We start from the raw sequence: 25,655 nt of genomic DNA on the forward strand, positions 1-25,655 counted from the left end.
AAGGTTTAATATATGTATGGTTTAATATCTGTATGGTTTAATATCAACATAATTTAGTATATATATGTATATATATATATGCTTTAATATATGTATAGTTTAATATCTATATGTTTTAAAATCTGTATAGTTAAATATCTGTATAGTTTAACTTCTTAGTGATCCCTTCTCGCGCCAATCCCGTTAATGGGATTTCACCCAGTGAAATAGCAGCGCGCCAAAATCAAAAACAGAAATACTCATAATAATCATTCACAAATCATACAAGTGTTATACATCGGTTTAAAGATGAACTTCTTGTTAATCCTGCCACAGTGTCAGATTTCAAAAAGGCTTTACGGCGAAAGCAAACCATGCGATTATCTGAGGACTGCGCCCAGCATACCAACACATGAAAATCAGATTTCAACCCGCCTGGCGCGACACAAAAGTCTGAAATGAAGATTTAATTCATGCCTTACCTTCGAAGATCGTCTTCTGTTGGCACTCCAATATGTCCCATAAACATCATAAATGGTCCTTTTGTTCGATAAATTCCATCGTTATATCTCCAAAATGTCAATTTATTTGGCGCGTATGACTCAGAAACACACCGGTTCCAACTCGCACAACATGACCTCAAAATATCTAATAAATTACCTGTAATCTTGATCCAAACATTTCAAACAACTTACCTAATACAACTTTAGGTATTTTGTAACGTAAATAATCGATAAAATTTAATCCGGGATAAACTGTGTTCAATACCAGACGAAAACAATGTGTAGCATGCTTTCGAGTACACTTCACTCGAGCCTCATTCTACTTCTTCATTTCTCTAAAGAAAAACATCAACTAATTTCTAAAGACTGTTGACGTCCAGTGGAAGCGATAGGTACTGCACGCAAGTGCCTTATAAATCTTATAAATCTAGATCCACATAGAAACCCATTGAAAACACCTGCGTAGCAGGCAGTTTAATTTGAGCAAGCGTTTTCATCCGGACGTCAAAATACCACCCATAGCCCGAAGAAGTTTTAATATCAATATGGTTTAAAATCTGTATGGTTTAATATCTATATGGTTTAATATCTGTATGGTTTAGTATCTATATGGTTTAATATCTGTATGGTTTAGTATCTATATGGTTTAAAATCTGTATGGTATAGTATCTATATGGTGTAATATCTGTATGGTTTGTTATTTGTATGGTTTAATGTCTGTATGGTTTAATATCAATATAGTGTAATACCTATATTGTTTAATGGCTATGTAGTTTAATATATGTATAGTTTAATATTGTATAGTTTAATATCTGTATGGTTTAATATCTGTAAAGTTTCACAATCGTATGATTAAATATCTATATAGTTTAGTATCTATATAGTTTAAAATATGTATGGTTTAATATCTGTATAGATTCATATCTGTATGATTAAATATCTATTTAGTTTAGTATTTATATAGTTTAATATATGGATTATTTAACATCTATATAGTTTAATATCTATATGGTTTAAAATCAACAACATTTAATATATATATATATATACGGTTTAATATCTGTATCGTTTATTATCTATATAGTTTAATATCTATATAGTTTAATATCTGTATAGTTAAATATCTGTATAGTGTATCAACATGGTTTATTATCTATATGGTTTAATATCTATATAGTATATTATCACATGGTTTATTATGTATATTGTTTAATATCTGTATGGTTTAGTATCTATATGATTTAATATCTATTAAGTTTAATATCTTTATAGTCTATTATCAATATGTTTTAATATCTATATAGTTGAATATCTATATAGTTTAATATCTATATAGATTAATATCTATATGGTTTAATATCTGTATGGTTTAATATCTATATAGTTTCATATCATATAGTGTAATATCTATATAGATTAATATCTATATAGTTTAATATCTATATAGTTTTGTATCTATATGTCTATTATCAATATAGTTTAATATCTATATGGTTTTGGAGAGTCTATATTTGTAAATTCCACTCATTTGTATGGGTTACTTTCAGACGAGTCCCTGGATACTTGTGTGGGTCGTAGAGTCTCCCCTTTCCATAGTGGGGTCATATTAGTTTGTATCTGAGAGTCTCCTCTTTCCATAGTGGGGTCATATTAGTTTGTAGCTGAGAGTCTCCTCTTTCCATAGTGGGGTCATATTAGTTTGTAGCTGAGAGTCTCCTCTTTCCATAGTGGGGTCATATTAGTTTGTATCTGAGTCTCCTCTTTCCATAGTGGGGTCATATTAGTTTGTAGCTGAGAGTCTCCTCTTTCCATAGTGGGGTCATATTAGTTTGTATCTGAGAGTCTCCTCTTTCCATAGTGGGGTCATATTAGTTTGTATCTGAGAGTATCCTCTTTCCATAGTGGGGTCATATTAGTTTGTATCTGAGTCTCCTCTTTCCATAGTGGGGTCATATTAGTTTGTAGCTGAGTCTCCTCTTTCCATAGTGGGGTCATATTAGTTTGTAGCTGAGATTCTCCTCTTTCCATAGTGGGGTCATATTAGTTTGTATCTGAGTCTCCTCTTTCCATAGTGGGGTCATATTAGTTTGTAGCTGAGTCTCCTCTTTCCATAGTGGGGTCATATTAGTTTGTAGCTGAGAGTCTCCTCTTTCCATAGTGGGGTCATATTAGTTTGTGTCTGAGAGTCTCCCCTTTCCATAGTGGGGTCATATTAGTTTGCAGCTGAGAGTCTCCTCTTTCCATAGTGGGGTCATATTAGTTTGTATCTGAGTCTCCTCTTTCCATAGTGGGGTCATATTAGTTTGTAGCTGAGTCTCCTCTTTCCATAGTGGGGTCATATTAGTTTGTAGCTGAGATTCTCCTCTTTCCATAGTGGGGTCATATTAGTTTGTATCTGAGTCTCCTCTTTCCATAGTGGGGTCATATTAGTTTGTAGCTGAGTCTCCTCTTTCCATAGTGGGGTCATATTAGTTTGTAGCTGAGAGTCTCCTCTTTCCATAGTGGGGTCATATTAGTTTGTAGCTGAGTCTCCTCTTTCCATAGTGGGGTCATATTAGTTTGTATCTGAGTCTCCTCTTTCCATAGTGGGGTCATATTAGTTTGTATCTGAGTCTCCTCTTTCCATAGTGGGGTCATATTAGTTTGTAGCTGAGTCTCCTCTTTCCATAGTGGGGTCATATTAGTTTGTATCTGAGTGTCCTCTTTCCATAGTGGGGTCATATTAGTTTGTAGCTGAGAGTCTCCTCTTTCCATAGTGGGGTCATATTAGTTTGTAGCTGAGTCTCCTCTTTCCATAGTGGGGTCATATTAGTTTGTAGCTGAGAGTCTCCTCTTTCCATAGTGGGGTCATATTAGTTTGTGTCTGAGAGTCTCCCCTTTCCATAGTGGGGTCATATTAGTTTGTAGCTGAGAGTCTCCTCTTTCCATAGTGGGGTCATATTAGTTTGTATCTGAGTCTCCTCTTTCCATAGTGGGGTCATATTAGTTTGTAGCTGAGTCTCCTCTTTCCATAGTGGGGTCATATTAGTTTGTATCTGAGAGTCTCCCCTTTCCATAGTGGGGTCATATTAGTTTGTAGCTGAGATTCTCCTCTTTCCATAGTGGGGTCATATTAGTTTGTATCTGAGTCTCCTCTTTCCATAGTGGGGTCATATTAGTTTGTAGCTGAGTCTCCTCTTTCCATAGTGGGGTCATATTAGTTTGTAGCTGAGAGTCTCCTCTTTCCATAGTGGGGTCATATTAGTTTGTAGCTGAGTCTCCTCTTTCCATAGTGGGGTCATATTAGTTTGTATCTGAGTCTCCTCTTTCCATAGTGGGGTCATATTAGTTTGTATCTGAGTCTCCTCTTTCCATAGTGGGGTCATATTAGTTTGTAGCTGAGTCTCCTCTTTCCATAGTGGGGTCATATTAGTTTGTATCTGAGTGTCCTCTTTCCATAGTGGGGTCATATTAGTTTGTAGCTGAGAGTCTCCTCTTTCCATAGTGGGGTCATATTAGTTTGTAGCTGAGTCTCCTCTTTCCATAGTGGGGTCATATTAGTTTGTAGCTGAGTCTCCTCTTTCCATAGTGGGGTCATATTAGTTTGTAGCTGAGAGTCTCCTCTTTCCATAGTGGGGTCATATTAGTTTGTAGCTGAGTCTCCTCTTTCCATAGTGGGGTCATATTAGTTTGTAGCTGAGTCTCCTCTTTCCATAGTGGGGTCATATTAGTTTGTATCTGAGAGACTCCTCTTTCCATAGTGGGGTGATATTAGTTTGTAGCTGAGAGTCTCCTCTTTCCATAGTGGGGTCATATTAGTTTGTAGCTGAGAGTCTCCTCTTTCCACAGTGGGGTCATATTAGTTTGTAGCTGAGAGTCTCCTCTTTCCATAGTGGGGTCATATTAGTTTGTAGCTGAGTCTCCTCTTTCCATAGTGGGGTCATATTAGTTTATAGCTGAGTCTCCTCTTTCCATAGTGGGGTCATATTAGTTTGTAGCTGAGTCTCCCCTTTCCATAGTGGGGTCATATTAGTTTGTAGCTGAGAGTCTCCTCTTTCCATAGTGGGGTCATATTAGTTTGTAGCTGAGAGTCTCCTCTTTCCATAGTGGGGTCATATTAGTTTGTAGCTGAGTCTCCTCTTTCCATAGTGGGGTCATATTAGTTTGTAGCTGAGTCTCCTCTTTCCATAGTGGGGTCATATTAGTTTGTAGCTGAGAGTCTCCTCTTTCCATAGTGGGGTTATATTAGTTTGTAGCTGAGTCTCCCCTTTCCATAGTGGGTCATATTAGTTTGTGTCTGAGAGTCTCCCCTTTCCATAGTGGGGTCATATTATTTTGTAGCTGAGAGTCTCCTCTTTCCATAGTGGGGTCATATTAGTTTGTAGCTGAGTCTCCTCTTTCCATAGTGGGGTCATATTAGTTTGTAGCTGAGAGTCTCCCCTTTCCATATTGGGGACATATTAGTTTGTAGCTGAGCCTCCTCTTTCCATAGTGGGGTCATATTAGTTTGTATCTGAGTCTCCTCTTTCCATAGTGGGGTCATATTAGTTTGTAGATGAGAGACTCCCCTTTCCATTGTGGGGTCATATTAGTTTGTATCTGAGAGTCTCCCCTTTCCATAGTGGGGTCATATTAGTTTGTAGCTGAATCTCCCCTTTCCATTGTGGTGTCATATTAGTTTGTAGCTGAGTCTCCCCTTTCCATAGTGGGGTCATATTAGTTTGTAGCTGAGTCTCCTCTTTCCATAGTGGGGTCATATTAGTTTGTAGCTGAGGCTCCTCTTTCCATAGTGGGGTCATATTAGTTTGTAGCTGAGAGTCTCCTCTTTCCATAGTGGGTTCAAATTAGTTTGTAGCTGAGTCTCCTCTTTCCATAGTGGGGTCATATTAGTTTGTATCTCAGTCTCCTCTTTCAAATCAAATCAAATCAAATCAAAATTTATTAGTCACATACACATGGTTAGCAGATGTTAATGCGAGTGTAGCGAAATGCTTGTGCTTCTAGTTCCGACAATGCAGTAATAACAACAAGTAATCTAACCTAACAATTCCACAACTACTACCTTATACACACAAGTGTAAAGGGATAAAGAATATGTACATAAAGATATATGAATGAGTGATGGTACAGAACGGCATAGGCAAGATGCAGTAGATGGTATAGAGTACGGTATATACATATGAGATGAGTACTGTAGGGTATGTAAACATAAAGTGGCATAGTTTAAAGTGGCTAGTGGTACATGTATTACATAAAGATGGCAAGATGCAGTAGATGATATAGAGTACAGTATATACATATACATATGAGATGGGTAATGTAGGGTATGTAAACATTATATTAAGTGGCATTGTTTAAAGTGGCTAGTGGTACATTTTTACATAATTTCCATCAATTCCCATTTTTAAAGTGGCTGGAGTTGAGTCAGTATGTTGGCAGCGGCCGCTAAATGTTAGTGGTGGCTGTTTAACAGTCTGATGGCCTTGAGATAGAAGCTGTTTTTCAGTCTCTCGGTCCCTGCTTTGATGCACCTGTACTGACCTCGCCTTCTGGATGATAGCGGGGTGAACAGGCAGTGGCTTGGGTGGTTGTTGTCCTTGATGATCTTTATGGCCTTCCTGTGACATCGGGTGGTGTAGGTGTCCTGGAGGGCAGGTAGTTTGCCCCCGGTGATGCGTTCTGCAGACCTCACTACCCTCTGGAGAGCCTTACGGTTGTGGGCGGAGCAGTTGCCGTACCAGGCGGTGATACAGCCCGACAGGATGCTCTCGATTGTGCATCTGTAGAAGTTTGTGAGTGCTTTTGGTGACAAGCCGAATTTCTTCAGCCTCCTGAGGTTGAAGAGGCGCTGCTGCGCCTTCTTCACAACGCTGTCTGTGTGGGTGGACCAATTCAGTTTGTCCGTGATGTGTACACCGAGGAACTTAAAACTTTCCACCTTCTCCACTACTGACCCGTCGATGTGGATAGGGGGGTGCTCCCTCTGTTGTTTCCTGAAGTCCACAATCATCTCCTTTGTTTTGTTGACGTTGAGTGTGAGGTTATTTTCCTGACACCACACTCCGAGGGCCCTCACCTCCTCCCTGTAGGCCGTCTCGTCGTTGTTGGTAATCAAGCCTACCACTGTAGTGTCATCCGCAAACTTGATGATTGAGTTGGAGGCGTGCATGGCCACGCAGTCGTGGGTGAACAGGGAGTACAGGAGAGGGCTCAGAACGCACCCTTGTGGGGCCCCAGTGTTGAGGATCAGCGGGGTGGAGATGTTGTTACCTACCCTCACCACCTGGGGGCGGCCCGTCAGGAAGTCCAGGACCCAGTTGCATAGGGCGGGGTCGAGACCCAGGGTCTCGAGCTTGATGACGAGTTTGGAGGGTACTATGGTGTTAAATGCTGAGCTGTAATCGATGAACAGCATTCTCACAGGTATTCCTCTTGTCCAGATGGGTTAGGGCAGTGTGCAGTGTGGTTGCGATTGCGTCGTCTGTGGACCTATTGGGTCGGTAAGCAAATTGGAGTGGGTCTAGGGTGTCCGGTAGGGTGGAGGTGATATGGTCCTTGACTAGTCTCTCAAAGCACTTCATGATGACGGAAGTGAGTGCTACGGGGCGGTAGTCGTTTAGCTCAGTTACCTTAGCTTTCTTGGGAACAGGAACAATGGTGGCCCTCTTGAAGCATGTGGGAACAGCAGACTGGGATAAGGATTGATTGAATATGTCCGTAAACACACCAGCCAGCTGGTCTGCGCATGCTCTGAGGACGCGGCTGGGAATGCCGTCTGGGCCTGCAGCCTTGCGAGGGTTAACACGTTTAAATGTTTTACTCACCTCGGCTGCAGTGAAGGAGAGCCCGCAGGTTTTGGTAGCGGGCCGTGTCAGTGGCACTGTATTGTCCTCAAAGCGGGCAAAAAAGTTATTTAGCCTGTCTGGGAGCAAGACATCCTGGTCCGCGACGGGGCTGGTTTTCTTTTTGTAATCCGTGATAGACTGTAGACCCTGCCACATACCTCTTGTGTCTGAGCTGTTGAATTGCGACTCTATTTTGTCTCTGTACTGGGACTTAGCCTGTTTGATTGCCTTGCGGAGAGAATAGCTACACTGTTTGTATTCGGTCATGTTTCCGGTCACCTTGCCCTGGTTAAAAGCAGTGGTTCGCGCTTTCAGTTTCACGCGAATGCTGCCGTCAATCCACGGTTTCTGGTTTGGGAATGTTTTAATCGTTGCTGTGGGTACGACATCGTCAATGCACTTCCTAATGAACTCGCTCACCGAATCAGCATATTCGTCCATGTTGTTGTTGGACGCAATGCGGAACATATTCCAATCCGCGTGATCGAAGCAGTCTTGAAGCGTGGAATCAGATTGGTCGGACCAGCGTTGAACAGACCTGAGCGCGGGAGCTTGTTGTTTTAGTTTCTGTTTGTAGGCAGGAATCAACAAAATGGAGTCGTGGTCAGCTTTTCCGAAAGGAGCTTTTCCATAGTGGGGTCATATTAGTTTGTAGATGAGAGACTCCCCTTTCCATTGTGGGGTCATATTAGTTTGTAGCATATTAGTTTGTAGCTGAATCTCCCCTTTCCACTGTGGGGTCATATTAGTTTGTAGCTGAGAGTCTCCTCTTTCCATAGTGGGTCATATTAGTTTGTGTCTGAGAGTCTCCCCTTTCCATAGTGGGGTCATATAAGTTTGTAGCTGGGAGTCTCCTCTTTACATAGTGGGGTCATATTAGTTTGTAGCTGAGAGTCTCCTCTGTCCATAGTGTGGTCATATTAGTTTGTAGCTGAGAGTCTCCTCTTTCCATAGTGGGGTCATATTAGTTTGTAGCTGAGAGTCTCCTCTTTCCATAGTGGGGTCATATTAGTTTGTAGCTGAGAGTATCCTCTTTCCATAGTTGGGTCATATTAGTTTGTAGCTGAGAGTCTCCTCTTTCCATAGTGGGGTCATATTAGTTTGTAGCTGAGAGCCTCCTCTTTCCATAGTGGGGTCATATTAGTTTGTAGCTGAGTCTCCTCTTTCCATAGTGGGGTCATATTAGTTTGTAGCTGAGTCTCCTCTTTCCATAGTGGGGTCATATTAGTTTGTAGCTGAGTCTCCCCTTTCCATAGTGGGGTCATATTAGTTTGTAGCTGAGAGTCTCCTCTTTCCATAGTGGGGTCATATTAGTTTGTAGCTGAGAGTCTCCTCTTTCCATAGTGGGGTCATATTAGTTTGTAGCTGAGAGTCTCGTCTTTCCATAGTGGGGTCATATTAGTTTGTATCTGAGAGTCTCCTCTTTCCATAGTGGGGTCATATTAGTTTGTAGATGAGTCTCCTCTTTCCATAGTGGGTCATATTAGTTTGTGTCTGAGAGTCTCCCCTTTCCATAGTGGGGTCATATAAGTTTGTAGCTGGGAGTCTCCTCTTTCCATATTGGGGTCATATTAGTTTGTAGCTGAGAGTCTCCTCTTTCCATATTGGGGTCATATTAGTTTGTATCTGAGAGTCTCCTCTTTCCATAGTGGGGTCATATTAGTTTGTAGCTGAGTCTCCTCTTTCCATAGTGGGGTCATATTAGTTTGTAGCTGGGAGTCTCCTCTTTCCATAGTGGGGTCATATTAGTTTGTAGCTGGGAGTCTCCTCTTTCCATAGTGGGGTCATATTAGTTTGTAGCTGGGAGTCTCCTCTTTCCATAGTAGGGTCATATTAGTTTGTAGCTGAGAGTCTCCTCTTTCCATAGTGGGGTCATATTAGTTTGTAGCTGAGTCTCCTCTTTCCATAGTGGGGTCATATTAGTTTGTAACTGAGTCTCCTCTTTCCATAGTGGGGTCATATTAGTTTGTATCTGAGAGTCTCCTCTTTCCATGGTGGGGTCATATTAGTTTGTAGCTGAGTCTCCTCTTTCCATAGTGGGGTCATATTAGTTTGTATCTGAGAGTCTCCTCTTTCCATGGTGGGGTCATATTAGTTTGTAGCTGAGTCTCCTCTTTCCATAGTGGGGTCATATTAGTTTGTATCTGAGTCTCCTCTTTCCATAGTGGGGTCATATCAGTTTGCAGCTGAGAGTCTCCTCTTTCCATAGTGGGGTCATATTAGTTTGTATCTGAGAGTCTCCTCTTTCCATGGTGGGGTCATATTAGTTTGTAGCTGAGTCTCCTCTTTCCATAGTGGGGTCATATTAGTTTGTATCTGAGTCTCCTCTTTCCATAGTGGGGTCATATCAGTTTGCAGCTGAGAGTCTCCTCTTTCCATAGTGGGGTCATATTAGTTTGTATCTGAGAGTCTCCTCTTTCCATAGTGGGGTCATATTAGTTTGTATCTGAGAGTCTCCTCTTTCCATAGTGGGGTCATATTAGTTTGTAGCTGAGAGTCTCCCCTTTCCATAGTGGGGTCATATTAGTTTGTAGCTGAGAGTCTCCTCTTTCCATAGTGGGGTCATATTAGTTTGTAGCTGAGAGTCTCCCCTTTCCATAGTGGGGTCATATTAGTTTGTAGCTGAGAGTCTCCTCTTTCCATAGTGGGGTCATATTAGTTTGTAGCTGAGACTCTCCCCTTTCCATAGTGGGGTCATATTCGTTTGTATCTGAGAGTCTCCTCTTTCCATAGTGGGGTCATATTAGTTTGTAGCTGAGAGTCTCCCCTTTCCATAGTGGGGTCATATTAGTTTGTAGCTGAGAGTCTCCTCTTTCCATAGTGGGGTCATATTAGTTTGTATCTGAGAGTCTCCTCTTTCCATAGTGGGGTCATATTAGTTTGTAGCTGAGAGTCTCCTCTTTCCATAGTGGGGTCATATTAGTTTGTAGCTGAGAGTCTCCTCTTTCCATAGTGGGGTCATATTAGTTTGTAACTGAGTCTCCTCTTTCCATAGTGGGGTCATATTAGTTTGTATCTGAGAGTCTCCTCTTTCCATAGTGGGGTCATATTAGTTTGTATCTGAGTCTCCTCTTTCCATAGTGGGGTCATATTAGTTTGTAGCTGAGAGTCTCCCCTTTCCATAGTGGGGTCATATTAGTTTGTATCTGAGAGTCTCCTCTTTCCATAGTGGGGTCATATTAGTTTGTACCTGAGTCTCCCCTTTCCATAGTGGGGTCATATTAGTTTGTATCTGAGAGTCTCCTCTTTCCATAGTGGGGTCATATTAGTTTGTAGCTGAGAGTCTCCCCTTTCCATAGTGGGGTCATATTAGTTTGTATCTGAGAGTCTCCCCTTTCCATAGTGGGGTCATATTAGTTTGTATCAGAGAGTCTCCTCTTTCCATAGTGGGGTCATATTATTTTGTATCTGAGAGTCTCCTCTTTCCATAGTGGGGTCATATTAGTTTGTATCTGAGAGTCTCCCCTTTCCATAGTGGGGTCATATTAGTTTGTATCTGAGAGTCTCCCCTTTCCATAGTGGGGTCATATTAGTTTGTATCTGAGTCTCCTCTTTCCATAGTGGGGTCATATTAGTTTGTATCTGAGAGTCTCCTCTTTCCATAGTGGGGTCATATTAGTTTGTATCTGAGAGTCTCCTCTTTCCATAGTGGGGTCATATTAGTTTGTAGCTGAGAGTCTCCTCTTTCCTTAGTGGGGTCATATTAGTTTGTATCTGAGAGTCTCCCCTTTCCATAGTGGGGTCATATTAGTTTGTATCTGAGAGTCTCCTCTTTCCATAGTGGGGTCATATTAGTTTGTAGCTGAGTCTCCTCTTTCCATAGTGGGGTCATATTAGTTTGTAGCTGAGTCTCCTCTTTCCATAGTGGGGTCATATTAGTTTGTAGCTGAGAGTCTCCTCTTTCCATAGTGGGGTCATATTAGTTTGTAGCTGAGTCTCCTCTTTCCATAGTGGGGTCATATTAGTTTGTATCTGAGTCTCCTCTTTCCATAGTGGGGTCATATTAGTTTGTATCTGAGTCTCCTCTTTCCATAGTGGGGTCATATTAGTTTGTAGCTGAGTCTCCTCTTTCCATAGTGGGGTCATATTAGTTTGTAGCTGAGTCTCCTCTTTCCATAGTGGGGTCATATTAGTTTGTAGCTGAGTCTCCTCTTTCCATAGTGGGGTCATATTAGTTTGTATCTGAGTCTCCTCTTTCCAAAGTGGGGTCATATTAGTTAGTAGCTGAGAGTCTCCTCTTTCCATAGTGGGGTCATATTAGTTTGTAGCTGAGAGTCCCCCCTTTCCATAGTGGGGTCATATTAGTTTGTAGCTGAGAGTCTCCTCTTTCCATAGTGGGGTCATATTAGTTTGTATCTGAGTCTCCTCTTTCCATAGTGGGGTCATATTAGTTTGTAGCTGAGAGTCTCCTCTTTCCATAGTGGGGTCATATTAGTTTGTATCTGAGTCTCCTCTTTCCATAGTGGGGTCAAATTAGTTTGTAGCTGAGTCTCCCCTTTCCATAGTGGGGTCATATTAGTTTGAAATGCATCAATATACAAATTAATATCTGTGGTACAGCTCAGTGTTTACATCATGTACCATAGTGATAGTTCCCTCTGTGTGTTTCAGTGTTTACATCATGTACCATAGTGATAGTTCTCTCTGTGTGTTTCAGTGTTTACATCATGTACCATAGTGATAGTTCTCTCTGTGTGTTTCAGTGTTTACATCATGTACCATAGTGATAGTTCCCTCTGTGTGTTTCAGTGTTTACATCATGTACCATAGTGATAGTTCTCTCTGTGTGTTTCAGTGTTTACATCATGTACCATAGTGATAGTTCTCTCTGTGTGTTTCAGTGCTGTTGAGTACACTGGTATACTGTAGCCTCGGACAAGGTGGAGGTGAGTAAATGTATCTTTATTCATCACCTGTTCTATAATAGTAACATTTCTCTATATTCATCACCTGTTCTATAATAGTAACATGTCTCTATATTCATCACCTGTTCTATAATAGTAACATTTCTCTATATTCATCACCTGTTCTATAATAGTAACATTTCTCTATATTCATCACCTGTTCTATAATAGTAACATTTCTCTATATTCATCACCTGTTCTATAATAGTAACATTTCTCTATATTCATCACCTGTTCTATAATAGTAACATTTCTCTTTATTCATCACCTGTTCTATAATAATAACATTTCTCTATATTCATCACCTGTTCTATAATAGTAACATTTCTCTATATTCATCACCTGTTCTATAATAGTAACATTTCACTATATTCATCACCTGTTCTATAATAGTAACATTTCTCTTTATTCATCACCTGTTCTATAATAGTAACATTTCTCTATATTCATCACCTGTTCTATAATAGTAACATCTCTCTATATTCATCACCTGTTCTATAATAGTAACATCTCTCTATATTCATCACCTGTTCTATAATAGTAACATTTCTCTATATTCATCACCTGTTCTATAATAGTAACATTTCTCTATATTCATCACCTGTTCTATAATAGTAACATTTCTCTATATTCATCACCTGTTCTATAATAGTAACTTTTCTCTATATTCATCACCTGTTCTATAATAGTAACATTTATCTATATTCATCACCTGTTCTATAATAGTAACATTTCTCTATATTCATCACCTGTTCTATAATAGTAACATTTCTCTATATTCATCACCTGTTCTATAATAGTAACATTTCTTCCTGGTCTCTTCATTGGTTTTGACATGATGTCAGTCTGTAGTCCTTATTCTACTCTCCTACCTACCCTACACTAACCCTACCTACCCTACACTAACCCTAACTACCCCACACTAACCCTAACTACCCCACACTAACCCTACCTACCCCACAATTACCCTACCTACCCTACACTAACCCTACCTACCCTACACTAACCCTACCTACCCTACACTAACCCTACCTACCCACACTAACCCTACCTACCCTACACTAACCCTACCTACCCTACACTAACCCTACCAACCCTACACTAACCCTACCTACCCTACACTAACCCTACCTACCCTACACTAACCCTACCAACCCTACACTAACCCTACCTACCCCACACTAACCCTACCTACCCCACACTAACCCTACCTACCCTACACTAACCCTACCTACCCCACACTAACCCTACCTACCCCTACACTAACCCTACCTACCCCTACACTAACCCTACCTACCCCTACACTAACCCTACCTACCCACACTAACCCTACCTACCCTACACTAACCCTACTAACCCTACACTAACCCTACCTACCCCACACTAACCCTACCTACCCTTACACTAACCCTACCTACCCCTACACTAACCCTACCTACCCTACACCAACCCTACCTACCCCTACACTAACCATACCTACCCGACACTAACCCTACCTACCCTACACTAACCCTACCTATCCTACACTAACCCTACCTACCCTACACTAACCCTACCTACCCCTACACTAACCCTACCTACCCTACACTAACCCTACCTACCCTACACTAACCCTACCTACCCTACACTAACCCAACCTACCCCTACACTAACCCTACCTACCCTACACTACCCCTACACTAACCCTACCTACCCCTACACTAACCCTACCTACCCCTACACTAACCCTACCCACCCCTACACTAACCCTACCTACCCTACACTAACCCTACCTACCCTACACTAACCCTACCTACCCCTACACTAACACTACCTACCCTACACTAACCCTACCTACCCCTACACTAACCCTACCTACCCCTACACTAACCCTACCTAGCCCTACACTAACCCTACCCACCCTACACTAACCCTACCTACCCCACACTAACCCTACCTACCCTACACTAACCCTACCTACCCCACACTAACCCTACCTACCCCTACACTAACCCTACCTACCCCTACACTAACCCTACCTAACCCTACACTAACCCTACCTACCCTACACTAACCCTACCTACCCCTACACTAACCCTACCTACCCTACACTAACCCCACCTACCCCTACACTAACCCTACCTACCCTACACTAACCCTACCTACCCCACACTAACCCTACCTACCCTACACTAACCCTACCTACCCTACACTAACCCTACCTACCCCTACACTAACCCCACCTACCCTACACTAACCCTACCTACCCTACACTAACCCTACCTACCCTACACTAACCCTACCAACCCTACACTAACTAACTACCCTTCACTGTCCCAATAATTACAGAGGACACTGTATATTGGGGCGGCAGGTAGCCTCGTGGTTAGGATAGTATCCTACCCTCATCACCAGGTTAAACAGCTAGAGAATAGCCTCTCTGCTGTGTTTCAGTATCTCTGTTAGAATATAAAGCCTTGTCTCCAGATCTCAGGATAGTATCCTACCCTCATCACCAGGTTAAACAGCTAGAGAATAGCCTCTCTGCTGTGTTTCAGTATCTCTGTTAGAATATAAAGCCTTGTCTCAGGATAGTATCCTACCCTCATCACCAGGTTAAACAGCTAGAGAATAGCCTCTCTGCTGTGTTTCAGTATCTCTGTTAGAATATAAAGCCTTGTCTCAGGATAGTATCCTACCCTCATCACCAGGTTAAACAGCTAGAGAATAGACTCTCTGCTGTGTTTCAGTATCTCTGTTAGAATATAAAGCCTTGTCTCCAGATCTCAGGATAGTATCCTACCCTCATCACCAGGTTAAACAGCTAGAGAATAGCCTCTCTGCTGTGTTTCAGTATCTCTGTTAGAATATAAAGCCTTGTCTCAGGATAGTATCCTACCCTCATCACCAGGTTAAACAGCTAGAGAATAGCCTCTCTGCTGTGTTTCAGTATCTCTGTTAGAATATAAAGCCTTGTCTCAGGATAGTATCCTACCCTCATCACCAGGTTAAACATTTAGAGAATAGCCTCTCTGCTGTGTTTCAGTATCTCTGTTAGAATATAAAGCCTTGTCTCCAGATCTCAGGATAGTATCCTACCCTCATCACCAGGTTAAACAGCTAGAGAATAGACTCTCTGCTGTGTTTCAGTATCTCTGTTAGAATATAAAGCCTTGTCTCCAGATCTCAGGATAGTATCCTACCCTCATCACCAGGTTAAACAGCTAGAGAATAGCCTCTCTGCTGTGTTTCAGTATCTCTGTTAGAATATAAAGCCTTGTCTCCAGATCTCAGGATAGTATCCTACCCTCATCACCAGGTTAAACAGCTAGAGAATAGCCTCTCTGCTGTGTTTCAGCATCTCTGTTAGAATATAAAGCCTTGTCTCAGGATAGTATCCTACCCTCATCACCAGGTTAAACAGCTAGAGAATAGCCTCTCTGCTGTGTTTCAGTATCTCTGTTAAAATATAAAGCCTTGTCTCCAGATCTCAGGATAGTATCCTACCCTCATCACCAGGTTAAACAGCTAGAGAATAGCCTCTCTCTGCTGTGTTTCAGGATCTCTGTTATAATATAAAGCCTTGTCTCAGGATAGTATCCTACCCTCATCACCAGGTTAAACAGCTAGAGAATAGCCTCTCTGCTGTGTTTCAGTATCTCTGTTAGAATATAAAGCCTTGTCTCCAGATCTCAGGATAGTATCCTACCCTCATCACCAGGTTAAACAGCTAGAGAATAGCCTCTCTGCTGTGTTTCAGCATCTCTGTTAGAATATAAAGCCTTGTCTCCAGATCTCAGGATAGTATCCTACCCTCATCACCAGGTTAAACAGCTAGAGAATAGCCTCTCTGCTGTGTTTCAGTATCTCTGTTAGAATATAAAGCCTTGTCTCAGGATAGTATCCTACCCTCATCACTAGGTTAAACAGCTAGAGAATAGCCTCTCTGCTGTGTTTCAGTATCTCTGTTAGAATATAAAGCCTTGTCTCAGGATAGTATCCTACCCTCATCACCAGGTTAAACAGCTAGAGAATAGCGTCTCTGCTGTGTTTCAGTATCTCTGTTAGAATATAAAGCCTTGTCTCCAGATCTCAGGATAGTATCCTACCCTCGTCACCAGGTTAAACAGCTAGAGAATAGCCTCTCTGCTGTGTTTCAGTATCTCTGTTAGAATATAAAGCCTTGTCTCCAGATCTCAGGATAGTATCCTACCCTCATCACCAGGTTAAACAGCTAGAGAATAGCCTCTCTGCTGTGTTTCAGTATCTCTGTTAGAATATAAAGCGCTGTCTCAGGATAGTATCCTACCCTCATCACCAGGTTAAACAGCTAGAGAATAGCCTCTCTGCTGTGTTTCAGTATCTCTGTTAGAATATAAAGCCTTGTCTCCAGATCTCAGGATAGTATCCTACCCTCATCACCAGGTTAAACAGCTAGAGAATAGCCTCTCTGCTGTGTTTCAGTATCTCTGTTAGAAAATAAAGCCTTGTCTCCAGATCTCAGGATAGTATCCTACCCTCATCACCAGGTTAAACAGCTAGAGAATAGCCTCTCTGCTGTGTTTCAGCATCTCTGTTAGAATATAAAGCCTTGTCTCCAGATCTCAGGATAGTATCCTACCCTCATCACCAGGTTAAACAGCTAGAGAATAGCCTCTCTGCTGTGTTTCAGTATCTCTGTTAGAATATAAAGCCTTGTCTCAGGATAGTATCCTACCCTCATCACCAGGTTAAACAGCTAGAGAATAGCCTCTCTGCTGTGTTTCAGTATCTCTGTTAGAATATAAAGCCTTGTCTCAGGATAGTATCCTACCCTCATCACCAGGTTAAACAGCTAGAGAATAGCCTCTCTCTGCTGTGTTTCAGTATCTCTGTTAGAATATAAAGCCTTGTCTCAGGATAGTATCCTACCCTCATCACCAGGTTAAACAGCTAGAGAATAGCCTCTCTGCTGTGTTTCAGTATCTCTGTTAGAATATAAAGCCTTCTCTCCAGATCTCAGGATAGTATCCTACCCTCATCACCAGGTTAAACAGCTAGAGAATAGCCTCTCTGCTGTGTTTCAGTATCTCTGTTAGAATATAAAGCCTTGTCTCCAGATCTCAGGATAGTATCCTACCCTCGTCTGGCCCACAGGCTTCATCGCTCTTAAGGGCCTATATTTTAAAGTGTACATTAGACAATGCAACTTTCTCTTCCTTTCTCTCTCTCTCTCTCTCTCTTAGATCTCTCTCCTCCAGCCTCTCTGAGCGTCAGTCCTGACAGATCTCAGTTCTTTAAATATGAGTCTGTCTCTCTGAGCTGTGAGGTTCAGGGGAACTCTGCTGGATGGAGAGTGGTGAGGAACACATCGAGAGGAAACCTTTCAGAGTGTAATACTGACTGGGGAAAACAACAAGGGTCTTCATGCATCATGTCACTAATACCATCACACAGTGGAGTGTACTGGTGTGAGTCTGGGTCTGGAGAACACAGCAATGCTGTCAACATATTAGGTATGAAGGTAAGACCCAGATACCACGTTGAATAAACAATAGTTTAACAGGGACAGGCAATAGACAGGTCAAGGCAGGTCAGTAAACCAGAAGGGGGCAGCGGTACCGGACGGAAGGCAGGCTCAGGGACAGGGTAAGGCAGAGTACGGTAATCCAGAGGGGGGCAGCGGTACCGGACGGAAGGCAGGCTCAGGGACAGGGTAAGGCAGAGATCGGTAATCCAGAGGGGGGCAGCGGTACCGGACGGAAGGCTCAGGGACAGGGTAAGGCAGAGATCGGTAATCCAGAGGGGGGCAGCGGTACCGGACAGAAGGCTCAGGGACAGGGTAAGGCAGAGATCGGTAATCCAGAGGGGGGCAGCGGTACCGGACGGAAGGCTCAGGGACAGGGTAAGGCAGAGATCGGTAATCCAGAGGGGGGCAGCGGTACCGGACAGAAGGCAGGCTCAGGGACAGGGTAAGGCAGAGATCGGTAATCCAGAGGGGGGCAAAGGTACAGGTAGGCAGGCTCAGGGACAGGGTAAGGCAGAGATCTGTAATCCAGAGGGGGGCAAAGGTACAGGTCGGCAGGCTCAGGGACAGGGTAAGGCAGAGATCGGTAATCCAGAGGGGGGCAAAGGTCGGCAGGCTCAGAGTCAAGGGTCAAAACCAGGTGGGCAAGAAAAGAGAGAAAAAAGCAGGAGCTGAGAAACAAAACACTGGTTGACAAACAAGACGAACTGGAAACGATCAAACAGAGAACACAGGCATATATACACTGAGGGTACTGGGGAAGATGGGCGACACCTGGAGGCGTGTGGAGACAATCACAAAGACAGGTGAGAAAGATCAGGGTGTGACACGACATCACAGTACCTGGTCCACAAACACCATCTACTAACATTATAGTGTTTAGTGATTCATCTGGTTTCAGAGAGCTGATGTTATGTTTATATATGATGTTTATATATTATATACAGCTGGTGCTGTGATCCTGGAGAGACCTGTTTATATATTATATACAGCTGGAGCTGTGATCCTGGAGAGACTTGTTTATATATGATGTTAATATATTATATACAGCTGGAGCTGTGATCCTGGAGAGACCTGTTTATATATGATGTTTATATATTATATACAGCTGGAGCTGTGATCCTGGAGAGACCTGTTTATATATGATGTTTATATATTATATACAGCTGGAGCTGTGATCCTGGAGAGACCTGTTTATATATGATGTTTATATATTATATACAGCTGGAGCTGTGATCCTGGAGAGACCTGTTTATATATGATGTTTATATATTATATACAGCTGGAGCTGTGATCCTGGAGAGACCTGTTTATATATTATATACAGCTGGAGCTGTGATCCTGGAGAGACCTGTTTATATATGATGTTTAAATATTATATACAGCTGGAGCTGTGATCCTGGAGAGCCCTGTTTATATATGATGTTTATATATTATATACAGCTGGAGCTGTGATCCTGGAGAGACCTGTTTATATATGATGTTTATATATTATATACAGCTGGAGCTGTGATCCTGGAGAGACCTGTTTATATATGGTGTTTATATTATATACAGCTGGAGCTGTGATCCTGGAGAGACCTGTTTATATATGATGTTTATATATTATATACAGCTGGAGCTGTGATCCTGGAGAGACCTGTTTATATATGATGTTTATATATTATATACAGCTGGAGCTGTGATCCTGGAGAGACCTGTTTATATATGATGTTTATATATTATATACAGCTGGAGCTGTGATCCTGGAGAGACCTGTTTATATATTATATACAGCTGGAGCTGTGATCCTGGAGAGACCTGTTTATATATGGTGTTTATATTATATACAGCTGGAGCTGTGATCCTGGAGAGACCTGTTTATATAATATATACAGCTGGAGCTGTGATCCTGGAGAGACCTGTTTATATATTATATACAGCTGGAGCTGTGATCCTGGAGAGATCTGCTTATATATGATGTTTATATAATATATACAGCTGGAGCTGTGATCCTGGAGAGACCTGTTTATATATGATGTTTATATATTATATACAGCTGGAGCTGTGATCCTGGAGAGACCTGTTTATATATGGTGTTTATATTATATACAGCTGGAGCTGTGATCCTGGAGAGACCTGTTTATATAATATATACAGCTGGAGCTGTGATCCTGGAGAGACCTGTTTATATATTATATACAGCTGGAGCTGTGATCCTGGAGAGATCTGCTTATATATGATGTTTATATAATATATACAGCTGGAGCTGTGATCCTGGAGAGACCTGTTTATATATTATATACCGCTGGAGCTGTGATCCTGGAGAGACCTGTTTATATATGATGTTTATATATTATATACAGCTGGAGCTGTGATCCTGGAGAGACCTGTTTATATATGATGTTTATATATTATATACAGCTGGAGCTGTGATCCTGGAGAGACCTGTTTATATAATATATACAGCTGGTGCTGTGATCCTGGAGAGACCTGTTTATATATTATATACAGCTGGAGCTGTGATCCTGGAGAGACCTGTTAATATATGATGTTTATATATTATATACAGCTGGAGCTGTGATCCCGGAGAGACCTGTTTATATATTATATACTGCTGGAGCTGTGATCCTGGAGAGACCTGTTTATATATGATGTTTATATATTATATACAGCTGGAGCTGTGATCCTGGAGAGACCTGTTTATATATGATGTTTATATATTATATACAGATGGAGCTGTGATCCTGGAGAGACCTGTTTATATATTATATACAGCTGGAGCTGTGATCCTGGAGAGACCTGTTTATATATGATGTTTATATATTATATACAGCTGGAGCTGTGATCCTGGAGAGACCTGGTTATATATGATGTTTATATATTATATACAGCTGGATCTGTGATCCAACACCAGAATTTGAATCTGGTGTTCACTGGTAGAACAAATCAAAGTGTTTCATATTGAATCTGGTGTAGACTGGTAGAACAAATCAAAGTGTTTCATATTGAATCTGGTGTAGACTGGTAGAACTAATCAAAGGGTCTCATATTGAATCTGGTGTAGACTGGTAGAACAAATCAAAGGGTCTCATAGTGAATCTGGTGTAGACTGGTAGAACAAATCAAAGGGTCTCATAGTGAATCTGGTGTAGACTGGTAGAACAAATCAAAGGGTCTTATAGTGAATCTGGTGTAGACTGGTAGAACAAATCAAAGGGTCTCATAGTGAATCTGGTGTAGACTGGTATAACAGATCAAAGTTTAACTCAGATGATACAGACTCAGCTCTGGAATATATTACAACAGTACAGAGATCAGACTGACTCTCTCTCTCTCTCTCTCTCTCTCTCTCTCTCTCTCTCTCTCTCTCTCTCTCTCTCTCTCTCTCTCTCTCTCTCTCTCTCTTTCTCTGTCTCTCTCTCTCTCTCTCTCTCTCTCTCTCTCTCTCTCTCTCTCTCTCTCTCTCTCTCTCTCTCTCTCTCTCTCTCTCTCTGTCTCTCTATGTGTCTCTCTCTCTCTCTCTCTCTCTGTCTCTCTATCTCTCTCTCTCTCTCTCTATCTCTCTCTCTCTCTCTCTCTCTCTCTCTCTCTCTCTCTCGCGTTCTCAGTTCTCTCTAATCAAGCGTCGCTGATTGTCAGTCCTGACAGATCTCAGTTCTTTAAATATGAGTCTGTCTCTCTGAGCTGTGAGGTTCAGGGGAACTCTGCTGGATGGAGACTGAAGAGAAACACAGTCTCTGGGGAGCGTTCAGATTGTGGAGGAAACTGGGGAAAACAACAAGGGTCTTCATGCAGCATGTCACTAATACCATCACACAGTGGAGCGTACTGGTGTGAGTCTGGGCCTGGAGAACACAGCAATGCTGTCAACATCACAGTACATGGTATGTCCACAAACACCATCTACTAACATTATAGTGTTTAGTGGTTCATCTGGTTTCAGAGAGCTGATGTTATGTTTATATATGATGTTCATATATTATATACAGCTGGAGCTGTGATCCTGGAGAGACCTGTTTATATATGATGTTTATATATTATATACAGATGGAGCTGTGATCCTGGAGAGACCTGTTTATATATTATATACAGCTGGAGCTGTGATCCTGGAGAGACCTGTTTATATATGATGTTTATATATTATATACAGCTGGAGCTGTGATCCTGGAGAGACCTGTTTATATATGATGTTTATATATTATATACAGATGGAGCTGTGATCCTGGAGAGACCTGTTTACATATTATATACAGCTGGTGCTGTGATCCTGGAGCGACCTGTTTATATATTATATACAGCTGGAGCTGTGATCCTGGAGAGGCCTGTTTATATATGATGTTTATATATTATATACAGCTGGAGCTGTGATCCTGGAGAGACATGTTTATATATGATGTTTATATATTATATACAGCTGGAGCTGTGATCCTGGAGAGACCTGTTTATATATGAAATTGATATATTATATACAGCTGGAGCTGTGATCCTGGAGAGACCTGTTTATATATGAAATTGATATATTATATACAGCTGGAGCTGTGATCCTGGAGAGCCCTGTTTATATATTATATACAGCTGGAGCTGTGATCCTGGAGAGCCCTGTTTATATATGATGTTTATATATTATATACAGCTGGAGCTGTGATCCTGGAGAGACCTGTTTATATATGATGTTTATATATTATATACAGCTGGAGCTGTGATCCTGGAGAGACCTGTTTATATATGGTGTTTATATATTATATACAGCTGGAGCTGTGATCCTGGAGAGACCTGTTAATATATGATGTTTATATATTATATACAGCTGGAGCTGTGATCCTGGAGAGACCTGTTAATATATGATGTTTATATATTATATACCTCTGGAGCTGTGATCCTGGAGAGACCTGTTTATATATTATATACAGCTGGAGCTGTGATCCTGGAGAGACCTGTTTATATATGATGTTTATATATTATATACAGCTGGAGCTGTGATCCTGGAGAGACCTGTTTATATATTATATACAGATGGAGCTGTGATCCTGGAGAGACCTGTTTATATATGATGTTTATATATTATATACAGCTGGAGCTGTGATCCTGGAGAAACCTGTTTATATATTATATACAGCTAGAGCTGTGATCCTGGAGAGACCTGTTTATATATGATGATTATATATTATATACAGCTGGAGCTGTGATCCTGGAGAGACCTGTTTATATATGATGTTTATATATTATATACAGCTGGAGCTGTGATCCTGGAGAGACCTGTTTATATATGATGGTTATATATTATATACAGATGGAGCTGTGATCCTGGAGAGACCTGTTTATATATTATATACAGATGGAGCTGTGATCCTGGAGAGACCTGTTTATATATTATATACAGATGGAGCTGTGATCCTGGAGAGACCTGTTTATATATGATGTTTCTATATTATATACAGCTGGAGCTGTGATCCTGGAGAGACTTGTTAATATATGATGTTTATATATTATATACAGATGGAGCTGTGATCCTGGAGAGACCTGTTTATATATTATATACAGCTGGAGCTGTGATCCTGGAGAGACCTGTTTATATATGGTGTTTATATATTATATACAGATGGAGCTGTGATCCTGGAGAGACCTGTTTATATATGATGTTTATATATTATATACAGCTGGAGCTGTGATCCTGGAGAGACCTGTTTATATATGATGTTTATATATTATATACAGATGGAGCTGTGATCCTGGAGAGACCTGTTTATATATTATATACAGCTGGAGCTGTGATCCTGGAGAGACCTGTTTATATATGGTGTTTATATATTATATACAGATGGAGCTGTGATCCTGGAGAGACCTGTTTATATATGATGTTTATATATTATATACAGCTGGAGCTGTGATCCTGGAGAGACCTGTTTATATATTATATACAGCTGGAGCTGTGATCCTGGAGAGCCCTGTTTATATATGATGTTTATATATTATATACAGCTGGTGCTGTGATCCTGTAGAGACCTGTTTATATATGATGTTTATATATTATATACAGCTGGAGGTGTGATCCTGGAGAGACCTGTTTATATATTATATACAGATGGAGCTGTGATCCTGGAGAGACCTGTTTATATATGATGTTTATATATTATATACAGCTGGAGCTGTGATCCTGGAGAGACCTGTTTATATATTATATACAGATGGAGCTGTGATCCTGGAGAGACCTGTTTATATATTATATACAGCTGGAGCTGTGATCCTGGAGAGCCCTGTTTATATATTATATACAGCTGGAGCTGTGATCCTGGAGAGACCTGTTTATATATGATGTTTATATATTATATACAGATGGAGCTGTGATCCTGGATAGACCTGTTTATATATGATGTTTATATATTATATACAGATGGAGCTGTGATCCTAGAGAGACCTGTTAATATATGATGTTTATATATTATATACAGATGGAGCTGTGATCCTAGAGAGACCTGTTTATATATGATGTTTATATATTATATACAGCTGGAGCTGTGATCCTGGATAGACCTGTTTATATATGATGTTTATATATTATATACAGATGGAGCTGTGATCCTGGAGAGCCCTGCCCTTCCTGTGACTGAGGGAGATTCTGTGACTCTGCGCTGCAGATATCAGGGAACTCCCTCTAATCTCACAGCTGATTTCTACAAAGATGGATCCCTCATCAGGAATGAGACTACAGGAGAGATGACCATCCCTGCAGTATCCAAGTCAGATGAAGGACTCTACAAGTGTACCAACTCCAGCTCCGAAGGAGAATCACCAGAGAGCTGGATGACAGTGACAGGTGGGACATTGTAATCTCAAGAAGTAATACATATGTCTAAGATAATATAAGTTTAACTGTGTTGTTTTCTATTGTGTTTTTCAAGCTAGGGCATCTACCTCATCCTCCTCTCCTCCCTCCACTCTTCCCACCTCCACCCTCCCTACCTCCCCCCTCCCCACCTCTTTCCCCTCCTCTCTCCTCCTCCCTCTGTCTGTCTCTGGGTTGGTGGCTGCTCTCTCCATCTCTCTGATCATTCTACTGGTCCTGTTCTGCAAGAGGAACAAAGATGTAGCAGCTGAACCCAGAGATGTTACGTATGCTGACGTCAGAATCATACAGGACCCAGAACCCAGGAGAAGGAGAGGTACACACACACACACACACACACACACACACACACACACACACACACACACACACACACACACACACACACACACACACACACACACACACACACACACACACACACACACACACACACATACAGACACACACACACACACACACACACACACACACACACACACACACACACACACACACACACACACACATACACACACACACACACACACACACACACACACACACACAAATCAAATCAAATCAAATTCATTTATAGCCCTTTGTACATCACCTAATATCTCAAAGTGCTGTACAGAAACCCAGCCGAAAACCCCAAACAGCAAGCAATGCAGGTGTAGAAGTACGGTGGCTAAAAACTCCCTAGAAAGGCCAAAACCTAGGAAGAAGCCTAGAGAGGAACCAGGCTATGAGGTGTGACCAGTCCTCTTCTGGCTGTGCCAGGTGGAGATTATAACAGAACATGGCCATGATGTTCAAATGTTCATAGATGACCAGCAGGGTCAAATAATAATAATCACAGTGGTTGTAGAGGTCAGCACCTCAGGAGTAAATGTCAGTTGGCTTTTAGCCGATCATTAAGAGTATCTCCGCCACGGCACAAACCAAGGGGGGGCGCCAACCCGAACAGGAAGATCACGTCAGTGACTCAACCCACTCAAGTGACGCACCCCTCCTAGGGACGGCATGGAAGAGCACCAGTAAGCCAGTGACTCAGCCCCTGTAATAGGGTTAGAGGCAAGAATCCCAGTGGAGAGAGGGGAACCGTCCAGGCAGAGACAGCAAGGGCGGTTCGTTGCTCCCGAGCCTTTCCGT

The 25,655-nt window shown here is 41.6% G+C and overlaps 1 protein-coding gene across 1 annotated transcript in view; it reads left to right on the forward strand.

Moving 5' to 3' along the window:
* LOC139561632 (Fc receptor-like protein 5) overlaps positions 1-25,655 on the forward strand; it is a gene marked incomplete in the record, with an annotated part of 1,233,720 nt that overhangs the window by 1,193,300 nt on the left and 14,765 nt on the right. Inside the window, 4 exon segments of the mRNA XM_071378856.1 lie at positions 17,415-17,684; positions 21,286-21,561; positions 24,243-24,491; positions 24,577-24,837. Coding sequence (XP_071234957.1) covers positions 17,415-17,684; positions 21,286-21,561; positions 24,243-24,491; positions 24,577-24,837 — 1,056 coding nt within the window.

This window comes from Salvelinus alpinus, chromosome 31 (assembly GCF_045679555.1).
Source record: "Salvelinus alpinus chromosome 31, SLU_Salpinus.1, whole genome shotgun sequence".
Lineage (NCBI taxonomy): Eukaryota > Metazoa > Chordata > Actinopteri > Salmoniformes > Salmonidae > Salvelinus > Salvelinus alpinus.